The following is a 26,804-nucleotide window of genomic DNA, read 5'->3' on the forward strand; positions in this document are numbered from 1 at the left end:
CTCTAGCCTCAAGGAGACTCCCCCACCCAACCACTCCTTGCCTTGAGCTGGCCGGGAGCCTGGCGCGGAGCAGGGGAGGCTGCTGCTGCTGCTCCGGTCGCCCGCGGCTCCTGACGTGCTGGGAGGGGTGGACGCAGAGACCACCTGGGCTGAAGGGAGGCTCTGAGGAGTCTCCTGGAGTCTGAAATTGTAGCGGGGACCCTGTGGTGAGCGGGTTTCTCCCGACGACGGGGAAACCGCCGGGGCAGAAGGCGAGGTTGATGAGATCTCAGGCCTCAGCATCCTCCCAAACCTTCCCTGACCCGAGAAGTGTGAGGTTTCTGAGCGCCCCCTCGCGTAGCCCAACTACAGAAGCTGCGCAGCTGGAAAGGGCGGGAGAACTGCGCGCCGACGCACTAAGTTGCACTGCGCAGGCGCATGCAGCCTCAGCTTTCCACTTGGATTCACGTGCTTCAGGTCTACGACCCTGCTTCCAGCCAATTCCCAAACCCATCACCTTCCACATGAACCTCACTGTAACCTCCTCAGCCTGCAGGTATCAGACTGACCAGAACTCTGCAAGACCCATCAATTACCACCCAATTTGTTAGCCCCATTATTCTCACAGCACCCAATCTCCCTTATTGCAAAATGATACATGCATTTCCCACACATCCAAGCATACTAGCTTATCTTGAAATGTAGAAACCACCCAACACAGTACACCCAGTGCCTTTGACACAATGAGAACGTGTAATGCTTACACAGTATAACTCACCTAAAGTTGATCTTGTGACCAAATATAGGAAATATCTAGTTATATTATCACAACACAGTGTGCACATGGCCGTGTGCATAGTAGAGTAGGAAACAGGGAAAGACTAACTGGGTAGGATTTCCCAGTTAACAGTTCCCCATCCACCAATTTCTAGTACTGTGGTTTCTAACATATAAATCAGTTAATAGCACACTAGAAGTTCAAACTCCAGCTTTGCAATGATGACCTTTAGAAAATTCCTTAAATAAGGCCAATAGTACCAACTTACCAGAGATCCATGAATTAAACATGATGCAATTATCTGGATACTGTCATATAGAAGTTATTAACTTCTGTCATAGTTACTGTCATATAGAAGACATTAACTTACACCACTACTGAAATCCTGTCACTGTTGAGTATCTCAATAAACCAGTTATGCACAGCAGTTTACCCACATGCAATGGGAACAGTCCTTAAGAACGTCTCTGTTCTTGGAATAATTATTGCACAGGATATTCCAAACATACTTGAGAAAATCACAATTTCCATCAAAAAAACTTATTTTCAGATTGGGAACAGTGGCTCCTGCCTGTAATCCCAGCACTTTGGGAGACTGAGGCCAGAGGATCACTCCACCTCAGGAGACCAGCCTGGGGAAGACACTACGTGTCCCCCAAATTAAAAAATCAGCTGGACATAGTGGGCATGGTGACAGGTGCCTATAGTCCCTGGTACTCAAGAGGCTGAGGTGGAAGGACTGCTTGAGCCCAGGAGTTTAAAGTTGCAGTGAACTGTGACTGCACTACTACACCCCAGCCTGGGGAACAAAGGAAGACCCTGTCTCTAAAAAATAAAATTTAAAAACAGAGAATACCTCATTTTCACCAAAACTGTAAACCCCTAAAGAGTAATTGTGCCTATTTTAGGCAGGGAATGGTGGCTCATGCCTGTAATCCCAGCACTTTGGGAAGCCGAGGCGGGCAGATCACGAAGTCAGGAGCTTGAGACCAGCCGACCAGCATGGTGAAATCCCGTCTCTACTAAAATAACAAAAAAATTAGCCGGGCATGGTGGCCTGAGGCTGTAGTACCAGCTACTCGGGAGGCTGGGGCAGAATTGCTTGAACCCGGCAGGGAGAGGTTGCAGTGAGCTGAGATCATGCTGCTGCACTCCAGCCTGCGCAATAGACTGTCTCAAAAAAAAAAAAAAAAAAAAAAAGTGAATTGTACCCATTTTAGCTTTTTAAGAAAAAGATAGGTGCAAAAAAATACTGTGGCAACCATCAACTTAACTGTTAGTGTTTTCTTATTTGAAGATAACCCCTTCCTTGGGTAATTCTGATATATAAAATGCTAAAAAAACATGTACAGTCCGAATCACAACCCCATTTTAAGATGGTAGACTGCCATTTAACCTAAGTCTGTGACCAATTCAGAATAACCATATTCAAACCTATGAATCATTTCCAAATTTCAACAGCCATTTATTTTGTGCATCATTTAATTCATGTATGGGTTCTATCCACTTTCATCAGTTAACATTCTTGTTGACAAATCATTTTACATCAACTTGCTATTGAACACATGGAAGGTATACATGGGGAAAAATCAAGTAGAAATCTAGAGTTCTTCTACGTTAGCTCAGTTATTGAACATAAATAACAGACACAAAAGTATACACAAAAAACTATAGTCAGAATAACAGGACTTCAGCATAAAAAGCAGAAAATAAAATACAGGTCTTTATTTTACAATATGTATAATTATATAATTTATTAAAATTAATTTAACACAATGTACAAAATATTAACAGTAGTCATTTTTAGATTTAATAAGCACTTCAAATACAGAAATGTTAAAATGGCAAAACTATACTATGCAGCTTTCACTTTAATGAATCTAGCTCACTAGCTCAGGCTGAACATTCACTCTCTGAAGCACTTCTTCAGGCATGCAAAAGACAGGATTAACAGGTTTAATCTGTTCTTCTCCCAAAAGTGACAATCCAGCAATTCCAAATAAGGTATGAAAAGGATCCACCTATTTAAAAAAGAATTTATATACAGATTACAAAATGAAAACTTAACTTCAAATCATTAATACCTGACCTTTACCATATACTAATTTTGTTAGCAATAGGCGACAAGAAATTTCTTTAAGATTGTTCTATATCCTTCATACATTCTACAATAAATAGAAAAAAATACTGCTTTCAAAGCAACACTTGGAATACCACCCTGGAAATCCATGGAACCATGAAGGAATGCAACACTGAAATAATTTATACAAATATGTCAGAAATATTACTTGCCATATCTCCTGGCCTGTCTGCAAATCCCCCCGTTTCTTCATCTTGACATGCTAAAATGAAATTACGCAGTTTCTCTCTATCAATCCAATGAAGTCTTCCAATTATCTTTAGGGAAGCCAGGACCCACCATGAATAGCATACATCTGGTAACTAGGAGGGAAAAAAGTTGCCACAATTTTATTCTTTTATTTCCCTAATTTTGAGAACAATTTAAAAGTGGACTAAGTCTCCCTCTTAGGTAATCTGATGTTCTAAGTGTCAAACCATGTGGAGGGACGAAATCCAGGGATATACTGACATGCAGGGTATGAAATACTTGCTTAGAATGAAAGATAATTAATGGGTAAGAAGAGACCAAACTCCAATTCATAGGTAACCATGCTAAATATCTCAGTACTCACTGATAAGCATGCATCTACCTTGTTTCTATCTGCAACGAATGCCTAACTCAGCCCCTTAACCAAGAAGCTAGTAGTATAATCATGAAATCCATGGGTACAGTTCTGTTTTTCTACCCACACTGTCCAGGTGGGTACACACCTGCTTAAAATTCAACTAAACCCTAGCTCTTCAAAATATGGTGACATAAGTCTGTAAGGAAGAAAATCCCACCCAAGGCTGCATTTTAATGAGATCCCTGAATAATGCATAGACCCATTAGAAGCTGCCCTAGATTGTGAGCAAATGCAGGCCCCGGCAGGGCCACCCATTTCTCTGTTAACAGTTCCTCAGGTTTTTTATTCCACTCTATTGTAGACAGCAACTGCAGGTGTTTCTCTGCCCATTGTTATTCAGAAAACCTGAGGTTTAAAAATAAAAATACAGGCCGAGCACGGTGGCTCATGCCTGTAATCCCAGAACTTTGGGAGGTTGAGGAGGGTGGATCACCTGAGGTCAGGGATTCGAGATCAGCCTGACCAACATGGTGAAACCCCATCTCTACTAAAAATACAAAATTAGATGGGCGTGGTGGCGTATGCCTGTAATCCCAGCTACTGTGCCATCACGTCCCACTCAGAGGGCAGGGGCACAGCAAGCTATAATCCTTGAGTCAAATCTAGACTATCGTGTAGGAATAGATTTTACATTTGTAAATCATTAAAAAATAGTCCTGGGTCAGGCGCAGTGGCTCACGCCCGTAATCCCAGCAGTATGGGAGGCTGAGGCAGGTGGATCACAAAGTCAGGTGTTCGAGACCAGCCTGGCCAATATGATGTAACCCAATCTCTAATAAAAGTACAAAAATTAGCCATGCGCCTGTAGTCCCAGCTGTTCGGGAGGCTGAGGCAGAATTGCTTGAACCTGGGGGCAGAGGTTGCAGTGAACTGAGATGGTGCCACTTCACTCCAGCCTGGGCAACAGAGCAAGATTCCACCTCAAAAAAAAAAAAAAAAAAAAAATCTGACATGAAATATGAGTATATCTGTCCATAATAAATTTAATTGGAACACAGTCATACCCATTCATTTCTTACCGCTTATGGCTGCACTTGCTCTACAGGAAAATTACAAAGTTGCAAATGAGTATTCACTGTTTGTCTCTTACAGACCTGATAAAGAGAGACCTATCATGTGGAGGAAAATTTAATAATAATCCTCTCTCCAAACCAAATTATCTGCGTATTTGTTAAATAAGAAGATTGCAAACAAAAATTCTGTAGCCTAATTTTTAAAAAATCCAATTTGCCAAAACCAACTGTCCTTAAACATGGAGATTCCTGTACAAGACTGTCTGGAAATGGACATCAGGATCAATGAGTATTTCAACTCATGGGGCTCTACTTTTGCCAAGGGGAGTCTTTTAGTAGGACGTATTACTGAAAATTTGCAAGAGGGAAAGGTAATAAGCTCATGGCCAATTTACAACATTGAAATAGGCAAGACAAAGCAGCAGCATTCACTCAAGGTTCTAAAGCCAGCAGAACACAGCTTATCAACCAATACCTTCTCTGGCCTTCCATTGAGCCCGCCTGAAGGTAACTGTCGTTCACAAAGCCACCAGCCAAGTAAATCAGAATTTACTTGATGCAACTGACTTGTAATAGCCAGAAATCCTGTGCAACAATAGATCTAAAATTACAGACATAAAGTATATGTGTATAATAATTCCTTGACAGTAAAAGTGATAAAACTACTCAAATTATTAAAACACCACTTTATATCTTAAGGTTTTCTTCTTGATCTGACACTTAAAATTCCAAACACGTATTAATACCACATATCTGAACAAAACCAAGCAAACTATTACTAGTATGCAATTCTGTACTGAAATATTATTGTCAAAATTTCTTGGGGCCGGGCGCGGTGGCTCAAGCCTGTAATCCCAGCACTTTGGGAGGCCGAGACGGGCGGATCACGAGGTCAGGAGATCGAGACCATCCTGGCTAACACGGTGAAACCCTGTCTCTACTAAAAAATACAAAAAAAACTAGCCGGGCGAGGTGGCGGGCGCCTGTAGTCCCAGCTACTTGGGAGGCTGAGGCAGGAGAATGGCGTGAACCCAGGAGGCGGAGCTTGCAGTGAGCTGAGATCCGGCCACTGCACTCCAGCCTGGGCGACAGAGCGAGACTCCGTCTCAAAACCAAAAAAAAAAAAAAAAAAAAAATTTCTTCATGGTTAGTAAATCACAGCTATTCACATATTCAGTGTTCTCTGACACAAGAAAGGAAGTTCATCATTTATCTCAGGGCAGAAAGAAAAATGTGTGTGTGTGTGTTTTTATCTGTATGGTTATTGAAAAATTAGTGGAAAAAAATGTGTTTTGGTGCTTACGAACCCACTTATGTTTGTTTGCTCAGGCCAGAGGGATCCACTGACAGAGAAAGGTATATAGTATACAAAGCAATGATAGCAACTAAGCAATTCTTATGTAAGATGCCATATTACAGTCATTAACTTTAGGTGTATTTGACAAACACCGATATAACCCATTTTCCTATTTTACTACACTTGCTTCCAAAATGACAATAAATTTTCATCTGTTAATAAATTACCTGCCCAGCATGGGATTCAGAACCTGGTCTGCAACCAAATCCACCATCAAAGTTCATACAGGATAAAACAAATTCAATTGCCTTTTCCACATTAATAGCATCAAGCTTCCCCTACAAACAGAAAAAAAAAAGCCTGTGAAATTCCAGAGTATTCAGCAGACAAAAAAAAAAAAAAAAATCCAGAGCATTCCTGAACTTTAATCATTTCAATCAAATATTCAAAGCTTACCAACAAAGCCAAAGTTGCCACCGCACAAAAAGAGAATCTTGTATCAATTTCTCCTACAATAAAAATATGAGATCAAATCAAGGCAGGTGTTACCAAAACATACATGAGTCATCTAAAAACAAACTTTGCACAACTACTACTTTAAATTGAGTTCAAGCTTAACTTTTACTTTAGGGAGGTCAGGAGGAAAGCTAAATCTAAAGTGCCTTTACTTCCCAAGAAAATTCCTTTGTCAAAAATAACAGCAAATTGACCAGGCACAGTAGCTCTGGCCTATAATCCCAACACTTTGGGAGGCTGAGGTGGGAGAATCACTTGAGCCTAGGAGTTTGAGACTAGCCTAGGTAACAAAGCGGGACCCCATCTCTACAAAAAACTTTTTAAAAAAAATTAGCTGGGGCTGGGCACTGTGGCTCAGGCCTGAAATCTCAGCACTTTTGGTGGCCGAGGCAGCAGGATCACATGAGGCCAGAAGACCCCATCTCTACTAAAAATACAAAAGCCAGCCAGGTGTTGTGGTGCATGTCTCAGCTACTCTGGAGGCTGAGGCACAACTGCTTGAGTTTGGGAGGTAGAGGTTGCAGCGAGCCAAGATTGCACCACTGCACTCCAGCCTGGGCAACAGAGCTCTGCAACCCCAGCAACTCTGCCTCCCCCCACCAAAAAATAAATAAATAAACAACCAAATAGCTGCCTGTGATGGTATGAGCCTATATAGTCCCAGCTACTCAGGAGGCTGAGGCCTGAGGATCACGAGCGTGGACTGTCAAGGCTGCAGAGGGCAGTGATTGTACTCCAGCCTGGACAGAGCAAGACCCTGCCACAAAAAAAGTAACAGCAAATTATCTTAAGTTGCTTAAAGAATGTCCAGAAAGACAAGAAAATCAATAGAACCAAAAGTATTAGTCAATTTCTAATAATGCAAGTAAACTTACCCTACTTTATAAAAGTAGATTTTTCACATCCCATGAAGCAGCTGGTCTCTCTGGCCTGCACTGTGTTCATCCCTAAAGCAGAGATTATCTACATTTATCAAATAAAATTCTATTCCCTCCCTCCACTCAAATATTCAGCAAGTTTGTAAAGTTTTTTTAAAAGTTTTTTCCCTTTCCAGCAAGTAGTTTTTAAAAAACTTTACAAAGCCACCAAATATTGGGGAAAAAAAATTCCACCTACCTTATCTTTTAGACTGGCCCCCTCTGTTCCAGTGCTCCTGTATGCTGATATAACTACCACAGTGCATGCTGGAAGTTCCAGCAGACCATTAACTCCAGTTAGACCAGCTGCTTAGTGGGACCTGAAAAGATGAAAAACTTATAAACTGGTTACTAGCAAAATCAGTACATTTTAATATTGGTATTTTGGGTAGAATGGACTAAATCTGACATTACCCCAAATATCTCCAGCAAAAGAACCATCTTCTTTCTGTAGACCTTTAACATATTCCACAACTTTATTTACGTCGATAACATTAATACTGTCATACAGTGTAAGAATCTGCAATAAAGACAAGTATTAGGTAAATACCCCTTTCAGGTTTATTCTAATGATCTTATGCTCAACTCTTTTTAAGTTGCCAAGCAGTCCTTGTCTCTGTGTATAGCCTTTTCTCAAATATGCAGACTCTCCTGTTATTCAATAAAATTAGATATTATCAAAACCCAAATCTTTAAAATATAATTTTTCTACATATAAATTTTAACTTGGCATTCCAAGATACTCAAGTATACTAACTCACATACACACAAAGTCCTGATCTTCCCATCTCAGCACCCAGCACAGACTTTAAACCACCAGGTAGATGTTCACTAATACCAAAATCAAATAGATCCACTTATCTATTTAACAGTATTTACACATACTGAAGATAAAAATTTTACCCTCCAAGGTCTCAGTGTAATTTTAGAAACTCACATCAATTTTGGATTCAGCTAATACATGCCATTACATCATTGACCTTGTAGGACAGCTTCACTTGTAACAAAACTTTTTGACCAAATCCTAATAGTTTCAATTTCCAACTCTGAAGTAAGAGAACACACTATCAAGATCGTTGCAATTTTAATTAGTATTTACCTGGACAGCACTAAGAGTGTATAAAAGATGAGGATCATGTCCGATACTAGCACTTATTCCACCACATTCATGTTGGCAAGACTTAATAAATGCCAGAATCTCTTCTCTATTCATGCGATGAAGTTGTCCCATGAGATCCATTACTGTCAGACCCCAATAGATGCCACTCATTCTTAAATACTCAGACATACAGTATTCCTAAAATAATACACAATTTCTTAAATGTGTCAGTTTGAACTGATAACAGGTTATGAAGAGATCAAATACAAAGCTAACTTATTAGCCATGCTGCTATTTTTACCTCTCCTGACCTTAATGGTACTAATCAGTATTGAGTTTAAAATTTGTGCCGCTCAATGTTAGAAGCCATCTTCAGACACAACTATTAATCAGAAAAAAAACAATTATCTGAGAAGCACAGGATTAGTTCATCTATGGCTGACAATACAAACAGGGCATTAGTTTCTCCCATGAGCCAAAGACAGAAAAGCGTCTACCTTTTTCATCAGTGAAGTTCAGGGACAGTATTTCTTTCCGAGTACCTATGCTATATTTATCAGACATCTATTTTAATGTGGACTCTGTACAAAACTTATTATATATTAGTAAATTATATAACTTCATGAAAAATCAAAATGCCCTAAACATTCTAAAGATGTCTATGCCCAGATAAAACAGTGGCTAATCAATGATAGACGAAAATTAGTATTAGGATTCCAGAAACAAATTTTTCCCACACTCAACAGTGCATTACATTTTAAGAAGTTTTGTGGCTGGGTGGTGGCTCCTGCCTGTAATCCCAGTACTTTGGGAAGCTCGGGCAGACAGATCACTTGAGGTCAGGAGTTTGAGACCACTCTGGCCAACATAGCAAAACTCCGTCTCTACCAAAAACACAAAAACTAGCTGGGCGTGGTAGAATGTGCCTGTAATCCCAGCTATTCAGGTGGCTCACTTAAACCCAGGAGGTGGAGGTTGCAGTGAACCCAGATTGCACCACTGTGCTCCAGTCTGGGCAACAAAGTGAGGTTATATCTCCCAAAAAGAAAAAAAGTTTTTTTTAACAGGTGGTGCATCTTTAATTTGCTACTAACCCAAATTCAGGGCATAGCTAGTAGATAAAGGCAGGAACGAGTCCAGCCCCATCCATATGGCCTTAACTCCATGACTGCTACGAGAGTATTTTCAACGTTGCTACTAGAGTATTTTCTTTTCTTTTCTTTTTTTTTTTTTTGAGGCAGAGTCTCGCTCTGTCGCCCGGACTGGAGTGCAGTGGCTGGATCTCAGCTCACTGCAAGCTCCGCCTCCTGGGTTTACGCCATTCTCCTGCCTCAGCCTCCGGAGTAGCTGGGACTACAGGCGCCCGCCACCTCGCCCGGCTAGTTTTTGTATTTTTAGTAGAGACGGGTTTCACCGTGTTAGCCAGGATGGTCTCGATCTCCTGACCTCGTGATCCGCCCGTCTCAGCCTCCCAAAGTGCTGGGATTACAGGCTTGAGCCACCGCGCCCGGCCTGCTATTAGAGTATTTTCAAGGTTATGGGAACCTAACACTTAGGTAAAAAATTAATACATACATCCGACAAATAGGTAGATAAGCTTAAGACAACTGAGTTTGGATACTACAGGGAAAAACATTTACTCTTAACTAAGTTGTTTACTACTTTTTGCTAAGATTGTCCCAGAGAGTTTTCCTCAAAATTTAAAAATTTAAGGTAAAACTTTTTCAAGGTCTCAGAGTAATTCTAGAGCTAAAGTGTTATTACACATCAGCAATAGATTCAGATAATACATGCCAAAACATCATTGACCTTGAAAGTATTACTCCTAACAACAAAAAGGGAAACCAGTTTTGTACCTCAAACCCTTACCTACTTTGTCTGGCAAGCCCTCTCAGTATAAGTGAATACTGCGATTCTAATAAGCCCACAATCTCAGAGTCCAAAGCACACTTAACTGAAGTTCAAAGGCAAAGCACATCCTCAGTTCTCTGCATGGAGTTGGATGCCATTTTAAGACATAAAAAATAAATACTGTATCACTGCTTATGACTGTCACACTTCTTTAAAATAAACTTTCCAACATAAAATCATACATACATAATCATCTTTCTTTGAGCCATAGGATGCGATATAATCTGCATGTTTCTCCAATAATAGGGTGTCTGGTGCATCTGACTTGATAATAACATCCTTCTGTGGAGTGCCCTTTCAAAATAAAAAAGCAGCAATCCATCAATGTTTACCTCTACAATGTTCTTCTGCCCCACAGCATAGATTCAACATACATCTCAATTTTCACTTCGTTTCATTTTGTAATAGGAAAATGTTCCATTTAAAAATTGTAACTAACTAGGGAGGCTGAGGTAGAAGATCGCTTGAGGCCGGAAAATTAAGACTGTAGTGAACTGAGGTTGTACCACTGCACTCCATCCTGGGCGACAGGAGACCCTGACTCAAAAACAAAACCAAAAAAAAAAATTGTATCTAACAAAAAAGAACTTAAGTCATTCGAGCTCCATCTTAGTCACGATTCAGGTAATTTTCAGGTCTCAGAGTAATTCTAGAGCTAAAGTATTAATAATCAACTTTAGATTCAGAATACATGCCAGCTCATCATTGACCCAAAAAATTACCACCAGCATTGCTTGTTGTTCACTTTTCATTCAAAATGTAAGTAAAAAATAAACACCATAGAATATCAAAGCCTATCATTTCAGGACAACTTATGGTTTACATGTGGCAGACAGCATATATATATATATATATATTTAAATCTAACTAGCCCTTAATTTGCAAGCCAATTCTTGCTTAATCAAATGCAGGTTTCAAAGCACCTTCTAAGTACCCCAAAAGTTGTTCAAATGTATTAAATAAGTAGTTCCTTTAGCTCCATCTTCTCCACCTTTAATCCGAGTCTCTGTATTTGCAGAAGTCCCCATGTGATGCGGCTGTAGCTCTTTTCGTATCTATATGTTCCTCATTGAGAGTACACAGCAGTCATTATAATAGGTCATGAAGATTACCGGAAGTGATTAAGTACCGAATTTTCCTCTGATCCCACTAAAAATCTTAAAGCGAGACCACATCACTAACGATTTTAAAGAAATTTTTGACACCCCCCTCCAAAAAAAAAAAAAAAAAAAAAAAAAACACCACCAGTCAGCCCCAGCTTTTTAGAGGGGTTAAGAAATTGGGCAGCTCAACTCTAACAGGTCCTCCCTACAGAAGGCCTGGATAAAATCAGAAGCGGCATTGCCCGCGAGGTCTGCAAAAAAAATGCTGAGTAATATTTCACACTCAAAAAGTCTTCCAATGCCTGTGTCTTAATCATTCTCCAGCACCAGGAAACCAATCCTAAGGTGACCAGTGTGCTTAACCCTACTCAACCCTACCCTACCCTGTCTGCTACCAACCCATCAGGACAGCAGCAACAGACTCACACTTACCATGTCTAATCGCGAAAAGAGAGATCAGGGTCAGTTCCTGGGTATACTTAGGAGCCCAGCGCCTGCGCAGATGCGCCACTCAGGACCCCATGGCGCTCCGATATAGCTGACCACACTTTCGCCTGCAAGGCAGAACAGTTCCGCGGCTGCCGTAGGACCCCACTGATGGCTCATAGGTGTCTTCACTGCCTGAGTTCAAAGTCCCGCGACCATATTCTTGTCCCAAAGTCACTCCGATTTGTCTAGAAACAGTTTTAAATAATATTTAAATATCTGAGTTGCTTTTAAGAAATCATTTGTTCTAGTTGGATTCGGTGGCTCACGCCTGTAATCCCAGCACTTTGGGAAGCCGGACAGCAGGATTGCTTGAGCCTAGAAGTGTAACCACCCAATATTGGGATTCACTTTGCCTGCTGCTGATGGGGAGCCCATTTATCAAGACAGGGGAATTGCAATAGAGAAAGAGTAATTCATGCAGAGCCGGCTGTGCAGGAGAATGGAGTTTTATTCTTACTCAAATAGTCTCCCCAACCAGTCATCAAAGTTTTTAAAGATAATTTGGTGAACGGGGGCTTGGGAAGTAGGGAGTGCTGATGGGTCAGGTTGGAGATGGACTCATAGTTGGTAGAAGTGAGTTTTTCTTGCTGTTTTCTGTGCCTGGGTAGGATGGCAGAACTGATTGGGCCAAATTACCAATCTGGGTGGTTTCAGCTGATCCATGGAAAGCAGGGTCTGCAAATTATGTCAAGCACTTATCTTAGATTTTACAATAGTGATGTTATCCCCAGGAGCAATTTGGGGAGATTCAGACACTTGGAACCAGAGGCTACATGACCTCTAAACTGTAATTTCTAATCTTGTAGCTAATCTGTTAGTCCTGCAAAGGCAGACTAGTCCCCAGGCAAGAAAGCAGTTTTTTTGGAAAAGGGATATTATCAATTTTGTTTCAGAGTCAAACCATAAACTGAATTCCTTCCTAAGTTGGTTCAGCCTAGGCTCAGGAATGAACAAGGACAGCTTAAAAGTTAGAAGCAAAATGGAGTCAGTTAGGTCCGATTTCTTTCACTGCTATAGTTTCCTTAGTTATAATTTTGCAAAGGCAGTTTCAGGAGATCCAGACCAGCCTGGGCAATGTTGCAAGACCCCGGTCTCTACAATTAATAAAAATATGAGCCAGACGTGGTTGTCCAAGCCTGTGGTTTCAGCTACTGTGGAGGCTGAGGTGAGAGAATTACTTGAGCTCTGGAGCAGGGGGTGGAGGCTACAGTGAGCAGTGATCATGCCACTGCACTGCAGGGTGTGAGACAGAACAAGACCCTGACTCAAAAAAATAAAAATAAATCATTTGTTCTTGAGGCCCTTTGCACTCTGAAAATCTGAAATGGCTGTTAATTAGTAGAGTGCCTGTTTGCACGTAGTAAGTGTTCAATGAATCTTTTAAAAATGAATATTAATGAAATGTTCACATTTTCTTCCTGTTTGTCTTGTCCATCTCAGGGTCCAGCCCTATACCCGCCCCCCCACCAACAAACACAGACCACCCTCCCCCCACCACCACGACCACCACAAACACTTCTTCAGAGAGTGCTAATAGTAAAAATATTGGAAGTTACTTTTTTTTTTAAATTACACTTTAAGTTCTAAGGGTACATGTGCACAACATGCAGGTTTGTTACATGGGGATACATGTGCCAGGTTGGATTGCTGCACCCATTAACTCATCATTTACAGTAGGTATTTCTCCTAATGCTATCCCTCCCCCTGCCCCCCACCCTATGACAGGCCCCAGTGTGTGATGTTCTTCCCCCTGTGTCCAAGTGTTCTCATTGTTCAATTCCCACCTATGAGTGAGAATAAGTGGTGTTTGGTTTGCTATCCTTGTGATACATTGCTCAGAATGATGGTTTCCAGCTTCATCCATGCCCCTGCAAAGGACATGAACTCATCCTTTTTATGGCTGCTTAGTATTCCATGATGTATATGTGTCACATTTACTTAATGCAGGCTATCATTGGTGGACATTTGGGTTGGACCCAATTCTTTGCTATTGTGAATAGTGCCACAATAAACATATGTGTGCATGTGTCTTTATAGTAGCTTGATTTATAATCTATTGGGTATATACTCTGTAATGGGATCACTGCATCAAAGGCCATTTCTAGTTCTAGATCCTTGAGGAATTGCCACACTGTCTTCCACAGTGGTGGAACTACTTTGCACTCCCACCAACAGTGTAAAAGTGTTCCTATTTCTCCATATCCTCTCCAGCATCTGTTGTTTCCTGACTTCTTAATGATTGCTATTCTAACTGCTGTGAGATGGTATCTCGTTGTGGTTTTGATTTCCATTTCTCTAACGACCAGTGATGATGAGCATTTTTTCATGTGTCTGTTGACTGCATAAATGTCTTCTTCTGAGAAATGTCTGTATATATACTTTGCCCAATTTTTGATGGCATTGTTAGATTTTTTTCTTGTAAATTTGTTTAAGTTCTTTGTAGGTTCTGGATATTAGCCCTTTATCAGATGGGTAGATTGCAAAAATTTTCTCCCATTCCATAAGTTGCCTGTTTACTCTGATGGTAGTTTGTTTTGCTGTGCAGAAGCTCTTTAGTTTAATTAGATCCCATTTGTCTGTTTTGGCTTTTGTTGCCATTGCTTTTGGTGCTTTAGTCATGAAGTCCTTGCCCATGCATATGTCCTGAATGGTATTGCCTAGGTTTTCCTCTAGTGTTTTTATGGGTTTAGGTCTAACATTTAAGTCTTTAATCTATCTTGAATTAATTTTTATATAAGGTGTAAGGAAGATATCCAGTTTCAGCTTTCTACATATGGCTAGCCAGTTTTCTCAACACCATTTATTAAATAGGGAATCCTTTCCCCATTTCTTGTTTTTGTCAGGTTTGTCAAAGATCAGATGGTTGTAGATGTGTGGTGTTATTTCTGAGGCCTCTGTTCTGTTCCATTGGTCTGTATTTCTGTTTTGGTACTAGTACCATGCTGTTTTGGTTACTGTAGCCTTATAGTATAGTTTGAAGTCAGGTAGTGTGATCCAGCTTTGTTATTTTGGCTTACGATTGTCTTGGCAATGTGGGCTCTTTTTTAGTTCCATATGAACTTTACAGTAATTTTTTTCCAACTATGTGAAGAAAATCATTGGTAGCTTGATGGGGATGGCATTGAATCTATAAATTACCTTGGGCAGTATGGCCATTTTCACAGTATTGATTCTTCCTATCCATGAGCATGGAATGTTCTTCCATTTGTTTGTGTCCTCTTTTATTTCATTGAGCAGTTGTTGTAGTTCTCCTTGAAGAAGTCCTTCACATTCCTTGTAAGTTGGATTCCTAGGTATTTTATTCTCTTTGTAGCAATTGTGAATGGGATTTCACTCATGATTTGGCTCTCTGTATGTCTGTTATTGATGTATAGGAATGCTTGTGATTTTTGCACATTGATTTTGTATCCTGAGACTTTGCTGAAGTTGCTTATCAGGTTAAGGAGATTTTGGGCTGAGATGATGGGGTTTTCTAATTATACAATCATGTCATCTGCAAACAGGGACAATTTGACTTCCTCTTTTCCTAATTGAATACCCTTTATTTCTTTCTCTTGCCTGATTGCCCTGGCTAGAACTTCCAACACCATGTTGAATAGGAGTGGTGAGAGAGGGCATCCCTGTCTTGTGCCAGTTTTCAAAGGCAATGCTTCCAGCTTTTGCCCATTCAATATGATATTGGCTGTGGATTGGTCATAAATAGGTCTTATTATTTTGAGATATGTTCCATCAATACCTAGTTTATTGAGAGTTTTTAGCATGAAGGGCTGTTGAATTTTGCTGAAGGCCTGCTCTGCATCTATTGAGATAATCATGAGTTTATGTCGTTGGTTCTGTTTATGCGATGGATTACATTTATTGATTCAAAGTATGTTGAACCAGCCTTGCATCCCAGGGATAAAGTTGACTTGATTGTGGTGGATAAGTTTTTTGATGTGCTGCTGAATTTAATTTGCCAGTATTTTATTGACGATTTTTGCATCGATGTTCATCAGGGATATTGGTCTAAAATTCTCTTTTTTTGTTGTGTCTCTGCCAGGCTTTGGTATCAGGATGATTCTGGCCTCATAAAATGGGTTAAGGAGGATTCCTTCTGTTTGTATTGATTGGAATAGTTTCAGAAGGAATGGTCCCAGCGCCTCTTTGTACCTCTGGAAGATGTCTATTAGGTCTGCTTGGTGCAGAGCTGAGTTCAAGTCCTGGATATCCTTGTTAACCTTCTGTCTCGTTGATCTGTCTAAATGTTGACAATGGGGTGTTAAAGTCTCCCATTTTTATAGTGTGGGAATCTAAGTCTCTTTGTAGGTCTCTAAAGACTTGCTTTATGAATCCGGGTGCTCCTGTGTTGAGTGCATATATATTTAGGATAGTTAACTCTTCTTATTGAATTGATCCCTTTACCATTATGTAATGGCCTTCTTTGTCTCTCTTGATCTTTGTTGGTTTAAAGTCTGTTTTATCAGAGACTAGGATTGCACTCCCCCCCCCCCCCCCCCCCCCGCCTTATTTTTCTTTCCATTTGCTTGGTAGATATTCCTCCAGCCCTTTATTTTCAGCCTATGTGTGAGATGGATCTTCTGAATACAGCACACTGATGGGTTTTGACTCTATCCAATTTACCAGTCTGTGTCTTTTAATTGGGGCATTTAGCCCATTTACGTTTAAGGTTAATATTGTTATGTGTGAATTTGATCCTGTCATTATGATGTTAGGTGGTTATTTTGCCCGTTAGTTAATGCCATTTCTTCGTAGCATTGATGGTCTTTACAATTTGGCATGTTTTTGCAGTGGCTGGTACCGGTTGTTCCTTTCCATGTTTAGTGCTTCCTTCAGGAGCTCTTGTAAGGCAGGACTGGTGGTGACAGAATCTCTCAGCATTTGCTTGTCTGTAAAGGATTCTATTTCTCCTTCACTTATGAAGCTTTTGGCTGGATATGAAATTCTGAGTTGAAAATTATTTCCTTTAAGAATGTTGAATATTGGCCCCACTCTCTTCTAGCTTGTAGTTTCTGCTGAGAGATCCTCTGATAGTCTGATGGGCTTCCCTTTGTGGGTAATCCGACCTTTCCCTTTGGCTGTGCTTAACATTTTTTCCTTCATTTCAGCCTTGGTGAATCTGACAATTATGCGTCTTGGGGTTTCTCTTCTTGAGGAATATATTTGTGGTGTTCTCTGTATTTCCTGAATTTGAATGTTGGCCTGCTTGCTAGGTTGGGGAAGTTCTCCTGGATAATATCCTGAAGAGTGTTTCCCAACTTGGTTCCCTTCTCCCCATCACTTTCAGGTACACCAATCAGACGTAGATTTGATCTTTTCATAGTCCCATATTTCTTGGAGGCTTTGTTCGTTTCTTTTTAATCTTTTTTCTCTAAACTTCTCTTGTCACTTTATTTCATTAATTTGGTCTTCAATCACTGATACCCTTTCTTCCACTTGATTGAATAGGCTATTTAGGCTTGTGCATATGTCACATAGTTCTCATGCCATGGTTTTCAGCTCCATGAGGTCATTTAAGGTCTTCTCTACACTGTTTACTTTAGTCATTCTTCTAATCTTTTTTCAAGGTTTTTAGCTTCCTTTCGATGGGTTCAAAAATCCTTCGTTAGCTCAGAGAAGTATGTTATTCCTGACCTTCTGAAGCCTACTTCTATCAGCTTCTCAAAGTCATTCTCTGTCCAACTTTGTTCCCTTGCTGGCAAGGAGCTGTGATCCTTTGGAGAAGAGACAGTCCAGTTTTTAGAATTTTCAGCTTTTCTGCTCTGGTTTCTCCTCATCTTCGTGGTTTTTATCTACCTTTGGTCTTTGATGTTGGTGACCTACAGATGGGGTTTTGGAATGGATGTCCTTTTTGTTGATGTTGGTGCTATTCCTTTCTGTTTGTTAGTTTTCCTTCTAACAGGTCCCTCAGCTGCAGAATTGTTGGAGTTTGCTGGAGGTCCACTCCAGACCCTGTTTTCTTGGGTATCACCAGCGGAGGCTGCAGAACAGCGAATATTGCTGCCTGATCCTTCCTGGGGAAACTTCGTCCCAGACGGGTGCCCGCCTGTGTGAGGTGTCAGTCGGCCCCCACTGGGAGGTCTCTCCCAGTTAGGCTACACGGGGGTCAGGGACCCACTTGAGGAGGCAGTCTGTCTGTTCTCAGAGCTCAAACTCCATGCTGGGAGAACCACTGCTTTCTTCAGACCTGTCAGACAGGGATGTTTAAGTCTGCAGATGTTTCTGCTGCCTTTTGTTCAGCTATGCCCTGCCTCCAGAGATGGAGTCTACAAAGGCAACAGTCCTTGCTGAGCTGCAGTGGGCTCCACCCAGTTCGAGCTTTGCAGTCCGCTTTGTTTACCTACTCAAGCCTCAGCAATGGTGGATGCCCCTTCCCCTGCCAGGCTGCTGCCTTGCAGGATGATCTCAGACTGCTGCACCAGCAGCGAGCAGGGCTCCATGGGCATGGGACCTGCCGAGCCAGGTGGAGGGTATAATCTCCTGGTGTGCCATCTGCTAAGACTACTGGAAAAGCACAGTATTTGGGTGGAAGTGTCCCATTTTTCCAGGTACAGTCTGTCTCAGCTTCCCTTGGCTAGGAAACGGAAATCCCCTGACCCCTTGCACTTCCTTGGTGAGGTGATGTCTCACCCTGCTTCAGCTCACCCACTGTGGGCTGCACCCACTGTCCAAGCAGTCCTAGTGAGATGAACCAGGTACCCCAGTTGGAAATGCAGAAATCACTCATCTTCTGCATCGATCATGCTGGGAGCTGCAGACCGGAGTTATTCCTATTCAGCTATCTTGGAATAGCTGGAAGTTACTTTAAAAAAAGAAAGGCTTGTGTGCCTTTTACTAGCTTTCCACAGAATTAGGATTTGCTGTGTGTATTACAGCTATTTTGGTTTGTGCATTCTCATCTTTCACACTGAACAAGCATTTTTGAACACTCATTAGAAAATATTAGCACCTTGTCCTCTTAAAATTGACGGCTTTAAGTAAGGATTTGGAGAAGTATTCCTGACATACTGACATGTGTTGGCTATCAATAGTTGAGAGGGAGAAACAGTATTGAATGTACTATGATGATGGATTTCTTCATTTCTTCCTGTAATTCTGTTCATTTATCCCATTTATAGTTTCGGATACTTTATTAAATGTGTGTAAGGTTGTTTTGTTTGTTTGTTTTTACTTTTTTCTTTTTTAGAGATGAGGTCTTTCTGTGTTGGCCAGGGTGGTCTCCAACACCTGGAGTCAAGCAGTCCTCCTGCCTTGGCCTCCCAAAGTGTTGGGATTACAGGCCATTACCACACTGGCCTGCATGTAAATTTAAAATTATCTAGTTTTGTTGAGTTGAGCATTTTGTTTTGTTATTGTTCATTTGTAGGGAATTAAAAAACATAAAAAGGGAAAGGAAATAGGGTTTGCTCTGTCACTCAGGCTAGCAAGCAGTGACCGGATCATAGCTCATTGTAACCTGGAACTCCTGGGCTCAAGTGATTCTCCCACATCAGCCTCCTTAGTAGCTGGGACTACATCATGATGCACCACCATGCCTGGCCAATGTTTTTTTTTTTTTTTTTTTTTTTTAATGGGGCCTTGCTCTGCCACACAGGCTGGATCTCCACTCACTGCAGGCTCAACTGCCTGGGCTCAAGAGATTCTCCCACCTCAGCCTCCAAGTAGCTGTGACCACAGGAGTGCGCCACGACCCCCAGCCAATTTTTTAATTATTTATAGACACAAGGTCTTGCTATGTTGCCCAGGCTGCTCTTGAACTCCTGGGTTCAAGCGATCCTCCAACCTCAGCCTCCCAAAGTGCTGGGATTACAGGCAACAGACAGCTATTGTACAAGGCATACTCTTTTATCATTAAATGATGACCATATCTAGCCCTAATAAGGAGTTTTATCTTGAAAAGTCTTTGTTAAATGTTAATTTCCACAGATTTCTTTTAGTTAATAGTTACCTCTAAGAGTTTTTTTTTCAACTTTATCTTTAACCTTTCTGTGCCCTTATGTTTTAGTGTGTCTTGTAAATGAAATATGGCTGACTTTTTTGTCCATCATTAACCAGTAACCTCAGTTCATTTACATGTAATCATTTGTTTATTGTGGGCTTGTTTCTATTATCCAAATTTTTTCTTCCTATTTGTTCTACTTTTCCTATGGTTTTGTTTTGGCCTTTTTGCCTTTAAGAAAAAAGTATCTTAATTTTTTCTTATTCTATTTTTTATTTTCTTCTGGTTTAGAAGTTATGAATTCTAATAATTTAGTGGCTATTTTGAAATTTACTTTGCATAATTAAAAATGCGTATAGTTAATATCCTAACCCTGTCTCCCAATAGTACAAGAACTTTAGGACATTTCAAATGTTTCAACCTCCTTGGACTTGTTCTCTAGTATTTTAGTTATATTTTTTGTTAACTTCATAAATACTATCTTATCATCATCTAATATATGCAATTTTTGTTTGTTTGTTTGTTTTGAGACAGAGTCTTACTCTGTCACCAGGACGGGAGTGCAGTGGCACGATCTTGGCTCACTGCAAATTCCACCTCCCAGGTTCATGTCATTCTCCTGTCTCAGCCTCCAGAGTAGCTGGGACTACAGGCACATGCCACCAGGCCCGGCTAATATTTTTTTGTATTTTTAGTAGAAACGGGGTTTCACCATTTTAGCCAGGATGGTCTTGATCTCCTAACCTCTTAATCCGCCCACATCGGCCTCCCAAAGTGCTGGGATTACAGGCATGAGCCACCACACACAGCCTAATATAGGCCAATTTTTTACCCACATAGTCACAATTCATTTAACCATTTCCTTTTGCATAGCACACTGTCCTTCTGGAGTGATCTTCTCTTCCTTTTAATGATTTCACTTCACTAGATTTTCTGTTGGTAGAAAACTGCCAGTTTGTTTATCTAAAAATGGCTTTATTTCACACAGATGACTCTTCAAAGAATTTTGCGGGTTAAGGATTCTATACTGGGTATGGTGGTTCACACCTGTAATCCCACCACTTTGGGAAGGAGGGCGGATCACTTGAGGTTAGGAGTTCAAGACCAGCCTGGCCAACATGATGAAACCCTGTCTCTACTAAAAACACAAAAATTAGCCAGGCATGGTGGTGGGCGCCTGTAATCCCAGCTACTGGGGAGGCTGAGGCAGGCGAATCACTTGAACCCAGGAAGTGGAGGTTGCAGTGATCTGAGCTCACACCACTGCACTCCAGCCTGGGTGACAGAGTGAAACTCTGTCTCAAAACAAAAACAAAAACAAAAAAAGTACTTGAGACTGGGCAACTTATAAAAGAAATAAGTTCAATTGACTCACAGTTCTGCATGCCTAGGAGGCCTCAGGAAACTTACCATCATGGCAGAAGATGCAGGGGAAGTAGGCACTTTCTTCACAAGGCAGCAGGAGAGAGAAGAGTGTTGTGTAGGAGGAAATATCAAACACTTATAAAATCATCAGATATCGTGAGAACTCACTATCAGGAGAACATGAAGAAAACCACCCCCTTAATCCAATCAGTTCCTACCAGGTCTCTCCCTGAACACCTGGATATTATAATTCAAGATGAGATTTGGGTGGGGACAGAAAGCCTAACCATTATCACAGCCCCCTTGCCCATAAGGCAATGCTCATTTGTGTGGTCCCTGGTGCTAACCCAGACTTGGACTGCTTCTGGCGCGGAGCAGCTCACTCGATGTGTTCTACTGAAAGTCAACCCTCCACACATGGGACTGTTAAATTATCTATCTATCTATCTATCTATCTATCTATCTATCTATCTATACACACGCACACACACACACATATATTTAAAACACACATAAAAAGGAAAAAAGAGAAGATATCTGTTGATTTGTCAATCTAACTGTTACTTTGTGGGTAATTCTCTTTTGCTGCTTTTAAGATCTTTTCTTGGTCTTCTGTTTTGTGCAGTTTCATGAAGATGCCTCGAATTGTGGATTTACTTTTACTTCTTTTACTTCTTTTACCTGGTATTTGATGAACTTCCTATATTTGAGAATGTATCACTCCTAAAAATTTTCTAACATGATCTGTTATAATACCAGTCTTAGACACAGGTAAGGTGGATTGGTGGCCCATGTTTAGAGGGTGGGTCCTGCTCTGGTCCTCCTACAGCCACATACCTTTACATGCAGCAAGGAGTCCCTGGAATCAAGTGGACATGCCCACCCAGAATCAGCCTCTCCACCACTAGATGGTATTTCAAGTCACCCTCCCTGCATTTTTCTACCCAAATGGCCCCACAGACCACTTCCAAATTCAACTTGGGTATCTTCCCTGGGTTCTTGCTTTACAGAGCAGATCATTTGCTGGCATATGCACTACATGCCCCAAGGAGTTGCCAAGGCATTGATGTAACCAAGGTATGAAGGGAGCTTGGATGTCTAGGTTAGGATGTCCACATGCGTAGGTACAAAATGCACTGTGATGCAAGACCCTGAAGTGGTATAACAAAAGGAATAGGCCAAGAGAGATCTTTTCCCGATCTGTAATTTTCTAGCACATGACTCTAAGTTCAAGTTGGCTAAATTTGAACGTGGCATTCTGGGTTGTCATCAAGGTATGACTATGAAAGCTGGAGGACAGAAGATAGATAGATAGATAGATAGATAGATAGATAGATAGATAGATAGACAGACAGATAGATTTTTGAGACATGGTCTCACTCTGTCCCCAGGCTGAGTACAGTGGCACAATCAATGCACCCTGGACCTTTTGGGCTCAAGTGATCCTCCCACTTCAGCCTCCTAAGTAGCTGAGAATACAGGTGCATACCAGCATGCCCAGCTAATTTTTTATTTTTTGTAGACACGGTTTTTACTATGTTGCTCAGGCTGATCTTGAACTCCTGGATGCAAGCAATTCCCTCTTCTTGGCCTCCCAAAGTGCTGGGATTACTGGCCTGAGTCACTGTGCCTTGCCAGAACTTTTTTTTTTTTTGAGATGAAGTCTTGTTCTTGTCGCCCAGGCTGGAGTGCAATGGCACTATCTTGGCTCACTGCAACCTCCCCCTCCCAGATTCAAGTGATTCTCCTGCCTCAGCCTCCTAAGTAGCTGGGATTACAGGTGCCCGCCACCATGCCTGGCTAATTTTTGTATTTTTAGTAAAGACAAGGTTTCACCATGTTGGCCAAGTTGGTCTCGAACTCCTGACCTTCTGATCTGCCCACCTTGGCCTCCCAACCTGTTGGGATTACAGGCATGAGCCACCACACCCAGCCCTTTTTGTTTTTAAAGACAGAGTCTTGCTCTGTTGCCCAAGCTGGAGTGCAGTGGTGTGATCACAGCTCACTGCAGCCTCTACCTCACAGGCTCAAGTGATCCTCCCACCTCAGCCTCCCAAGTAGCTAGGACTACAGGTATGTGCCACCATGCCTAGCTAATTTGTGTGTGTGTTTTGTAGAGACAGGAGGTCTCACTATGTTGCTCAGGCTGTTTTAGAATTCCTGGCCTCAAGCAATCCACCCACCTTGGCCTCCCAAAGTGTTGGGATTACATATGTGAGCCACCATGACCTGCCCAGATCATATTTTATTTAACTGTGGATTAGGTTGGGTATTAACTTTTAACTGTTAAATGTATCTTATATGGTATGTGGGTGTGCACTTGTGATTTTGCTCCAGGCCCTACAAATGTAAGGAGTGGGCTTTCTCTCTTTTAACATCTCCCTTTCTGGTAGTTTAGTATGACACGTTAGACTTCTTTTTTTTTTTTTTTTTGAGATGGAATCTCTCTGTCGCCCAGGCTGGAATACAGTGGTGTGATCTCAGCTCACTGCAACCTCCACCTCATGGGTTCAAGTGATTCTCCTGCCTCAGTCTCCTGAATAGCTGGGATTACAGGCGTGTGCCACCACGCCTGCCTAATTTTTTGGTATTTTTAGTAGAGACAGGGTTTCACCATGTTGGCCAGGCTGGTCTGAAACTTCTGACCTGAAGTCATCCGTCTACCTCAGCCTCCCAAAGTGATGGGATTACAGGAATGAGCCACTGAACTTTGCTGACATGTTACACTTTCTTGTTGCATCCTTCTCATTTCTTAATCTCTTGTATTTTTCACCTTTTTGTCTTTCTGTAATGCATCCTGGGCAATTTATTCCAATCTATATGCTGGTGTTCTTCTCTTACTTAAAATCCATGGGCTAGTAGCATCAAAATCACTCTGAGAGCTATTAGAAAGGCAGAGTCTGAGTCACATCCTAGACATACCAAATCGCATTCTGCATTTTGGTAAGCTCCCCGAGGACTCCTATGCATGTTAAAACTTGAGAAATACTATTTCAGATTCCAATTGATTATTTTTCAGATCTGCCTGTTTGTTTTGATAGATTCCTATTGTTTTCCATTGTGTGATTTTTCAAATTTCTTTACATCTTTCACGTTGAGTTATTTTATACAGTTTTCTCTTGTTATCTGCAGGGGTACTGGTACCAGGAACCCCTGCAGATATGAAACTCCAAGGATGCTCAAGTCGTTTCTATAAAACAGCATAGTATTTGCATATAACCTATGCACATCCTCCCATATACTTTAAATCATTTCTAGATTTCTTATAATATCTAATAAGATGCCTACATATCACTCTATTTGTGGATTTAAGGTAGTACTTGCATGTAGGAAATTCAAGTTTTGCTTTTTGGAACTTTGTGAAATTTTTTTTTTCCCCTGAGTATTTCTCATCTGAGGTTGGTTGAATCAGAGATAATGAACTCACAGAAACACAGTACAGCCAACTGTACTGTTTATCTGATCATTCTAATATCTGGAGTCTTGAGGTCTGTGTTAGTCAGTTCTCTCATTGATATAAAGAAATACCTTAGACTGGATAATTGATAAAGAAAATAGGTTTAATTGACTCATTGTTTGGCAAGCTATATAGGAAGCACAGCTGGAAAGGCCTCAGAAAACTTACAATCATGGCAGAAGGTGAAGGGGAAGCAGGCAAGTCTTACACGGCCAGAGTAGGAGGAAAAGGTGCAGGGTAGAGGCACCACACAATTTTAAACAACCAGATCTCATGCAAAAACTCACTCATTATCACAAGGACAGTGTTCAGAGGGATGATGTTAAACCATTAGAAACCATTCCCATGATCCAGTCACCTCCCACCAGCCACGTCTTCAACATTGGGATTACAGTTGAACATGAGATTTGGGTGGGGACACAGATCCAAACCATATCAAGGTCCCAAATGTGTTATTTTTAATTTTCAGTTGACTTTATTTCATGCTGATTGGTTCTTTATTTATTTTGAAGATTTTTTGTTGTCAGCTCATATTAGGGCCTAATTGGAAGGTGTTTTTTTTTCTGGAGAACGTTTGCATTTGCTCTGACAAGAGCTAGAGAGCGATAATCATCTAAATTTACATTATGTAAACATAAGCATTAAGTATCAAGCATGTGCTACATAGCTGGCCCTATAAGAAATGCTTCTACCCTGAAGGAGCCTAGTGGGAAAAATAGTTGGTAACTAATCTGTGTCAAATTCTCTGACAAAGGCAAGCTTAGTATGCTATGGAAAATGTGCCTGTAAATCAGATGGGAGAGAGTTGTGGTAGAGGGGGAAACAGAGGGACACAGCAATTGATAAGATATCCCGGGAAAGGCAATGCTTGAAATAAGTATAATGTAAGCATCAGACCCAAAAAGTAACATTATTCAGATTGTTAATATCTACTGAAGGAATGAAAAATAAACCTCACTTTCTACTGTATAAATTCATTCAACTAATATGTATTGAATGACTAGAATATGCCAATATTATTCTAAGTTCTGGGGGTACAGTGGTAAGCAAAATAGAAATATATGTAGGAAACATACATTCTAACAATTCAGTTTTAATTTTTATTATTATTATTTTTGAGACATGATCTCACTCTCTTCTCCAGGCTGGAATGCAGTGGTGGGATCAGGACTCTCTACAGACTCATCCTCCCAGGCTCAAGAGATCATCCTCAGTCTCCAGAGAACTGGGACCAAAGGTGTGCATCAACATACTGTGACAGCAGCCCAGCTTTTTTTTATTTATTTTTATTTTTTTAGGGAGTAGGGTCTTCCTGTGTTGCCCAGGCTGGTCCTGGGCCCAAGCAATCCTCCATCCTCCCGCCTCAGCCTCCCAAAGTGCTGGAATTACAAATGTGAGCCACCGCCCCCAGCCCAATTCTTGAACTACATTTGAAAATTCTATTCCTAGGTATTTATCCTATGAATATACCCCCTTGGTTGTGAAATGACTTATGTGCAAGAATAACCACAGGAGCGGTCTTTGTAATAGTAAAAGATTTAAAAAATTTAATTGGCCGGGCCCAGTGGTTCACACCTGTAATCCCAGCACTTTGGGAGGCTAAGGCAGGCAGATCACCTGAGGTCAGGAGTTTGAGATCAGTCTGGCCAACATGGCGAAACCCCGACTCCACTAAAAAAATACAAAAATTAGCTGGGCATGGTGGTACACGCCTATAATCCCAGCTACTTGAGAGGCTCACACAGGAGAATCGCTTGAACCCAGGAGGCAGAGGTTGCAGTGAGCTGAGATCTGAGATCACACCACTGTACTCCAGCCTAGGTAACACAGCAAGACTGCATTTCAAAAATCAAACTAACAAACAAAGAAACAAAGTTAATTGACCATCAAAAGGTTAAATAAACTATGGTATATTCATTATACAGCTATTAAAGAGAATGAAGAAACTCTACATATATGGAAAGGTCTTTAAAATATACCAAGTGAAAACAGACATAAAATGAAAGCAACAAACCGTACAGTAGGCTATTTATGTGGGAAACAAAGGAAAAAATATATATCTGTGAATGCATAGAATTATGAAAAGCAGCTGCCTAACAGGAAAATATTCAGTGAAAAGTAATCCTTTCTTAAATTCTGTCTACCACCCAATCCTTTAAGACAGGATTACTTTTCATTGAATGTTCTATTACATTTA

General features: G+C 41.0%; 2 protein-coding genes and 3 non-coding genes across 6 annotated transcripts in view; all 5 read right to left on the reverse strand.

Moving 5' to 3' along the window:
• The window catches only part of MSH4 (mutS homolog 4), a 98,407-nt gene extending 98,021 nt beyond the window's left edge, over window positions 1-386 (reverse strand). The window contains exon 1 of the mRNA XM_023207522.2: window positions 42-386. Coding sequence (XP_023063290.1) covers window positions 42-282 — 241 coding nt within the window. The 5' untranslated portion in view covers window positions 283-386. The remainder of the gene's footprint in view (window positions 1-41) is intronic.
• Window positions 387-2,201: 1,815 nt separating this feature from the next.
• Window positions 2,202-11,862, reverse strand: RABGGTB (Rab geranylgeranyltransferase subunit beta). 2 transcript variants are annotated; one of them, XM_023209292.2, is made up of 9 exons: window positions 11,793-11,862; window positions 10,444-10,551; window positions 8,347-8,544; window positions 7,662-7,767; window positions 6,271-6,323; window positions 6,042-6,152; window positions 4,993-5,118; window positions 3,050-3,199; window positions 2,222-2,778 (listed from the first exon to the last, which is right to left on the reverse strand). In XM_023209292.2, the coding sequence occupies exons 1-9, from the start codon at window positions 11,793-11,795 to the stop codon at window positions 2,638-2,640; spliced, it is 996 nt and encodes a 331-aa protein (XP_023065060.1). In that variant the 5' UTR covers window positions 11,796-11,862; the 3' UTR covers window positions 2,222-2,637. The 2 variants fall into 2 exon arrangements, with proteins under 2 accessions (XP_023065066.1, XP_023065060.1); XM_023209298.1 differs by lacking the exon at window positions 8,347-8,544 and having other exon boundaries at window positions 2,202-2,778.
• On the reverse strand, window positions 8,156-8,228 carry LOC111541641. Its single transcript, XR_002731332.1, has one exon. It is a non-coding gene; the product is annotated as a small nucleolar RNA SNORD45 (small nucleolar RNA).
• Window positions 10,073-10,156, reverse strand: LOC111541631. The gene has a single exon (XR_002731330.1). It is a non-coding gene; the product is annotated as a small nucleolar RNA SNORD45 (small nucleolar RNA).
• On the reverse strand, window positions 10,890-10,968 carry LOC111541638. The gene has a single exon (XR_002731331.1). It is a non-coding gene; the product is annotated as a small nucleolar RNA SNORD45 (small nucleolar RNA).
• Window positions 11,863-26,804: the final 14,942 nt, after the last annotated feature.

The sequence above is a fragment of the Piliocolobus tephrosceles genome, chromosome 1 (genome assembly GCF_002776525.5).
Source record: "Piliocolobus tephrosceles isolate RC106 chromosome 1, ASM277652v3, whole genome shotgun sequence".
NCBI classification, from domain to species: Eukaryota; Metazoa; Chordata; class Mammalia; order Primates; family Cercopithecidae; genus Piliocolobus; species Piliocolobus tephrosceles.

Coding starts and splice junctions, on each gene's coding strand:
- RABGGTB (XM_023209292.2), bottom strand. Junction 6,324..7,661: donor TTTTGCTGGAGATATTTGGG/GTAATGTCAGAT, acceptor TTTTTATTGTAG/GAGAAATTGATACAAGATTC. Junction 3,200..4,992: donor TCAATGGAAGGCCAGAGAAG/GTATTGGTTGAT, acceptor TTTCCCTCCTAG/TTACCAGATGTATGCTATTC.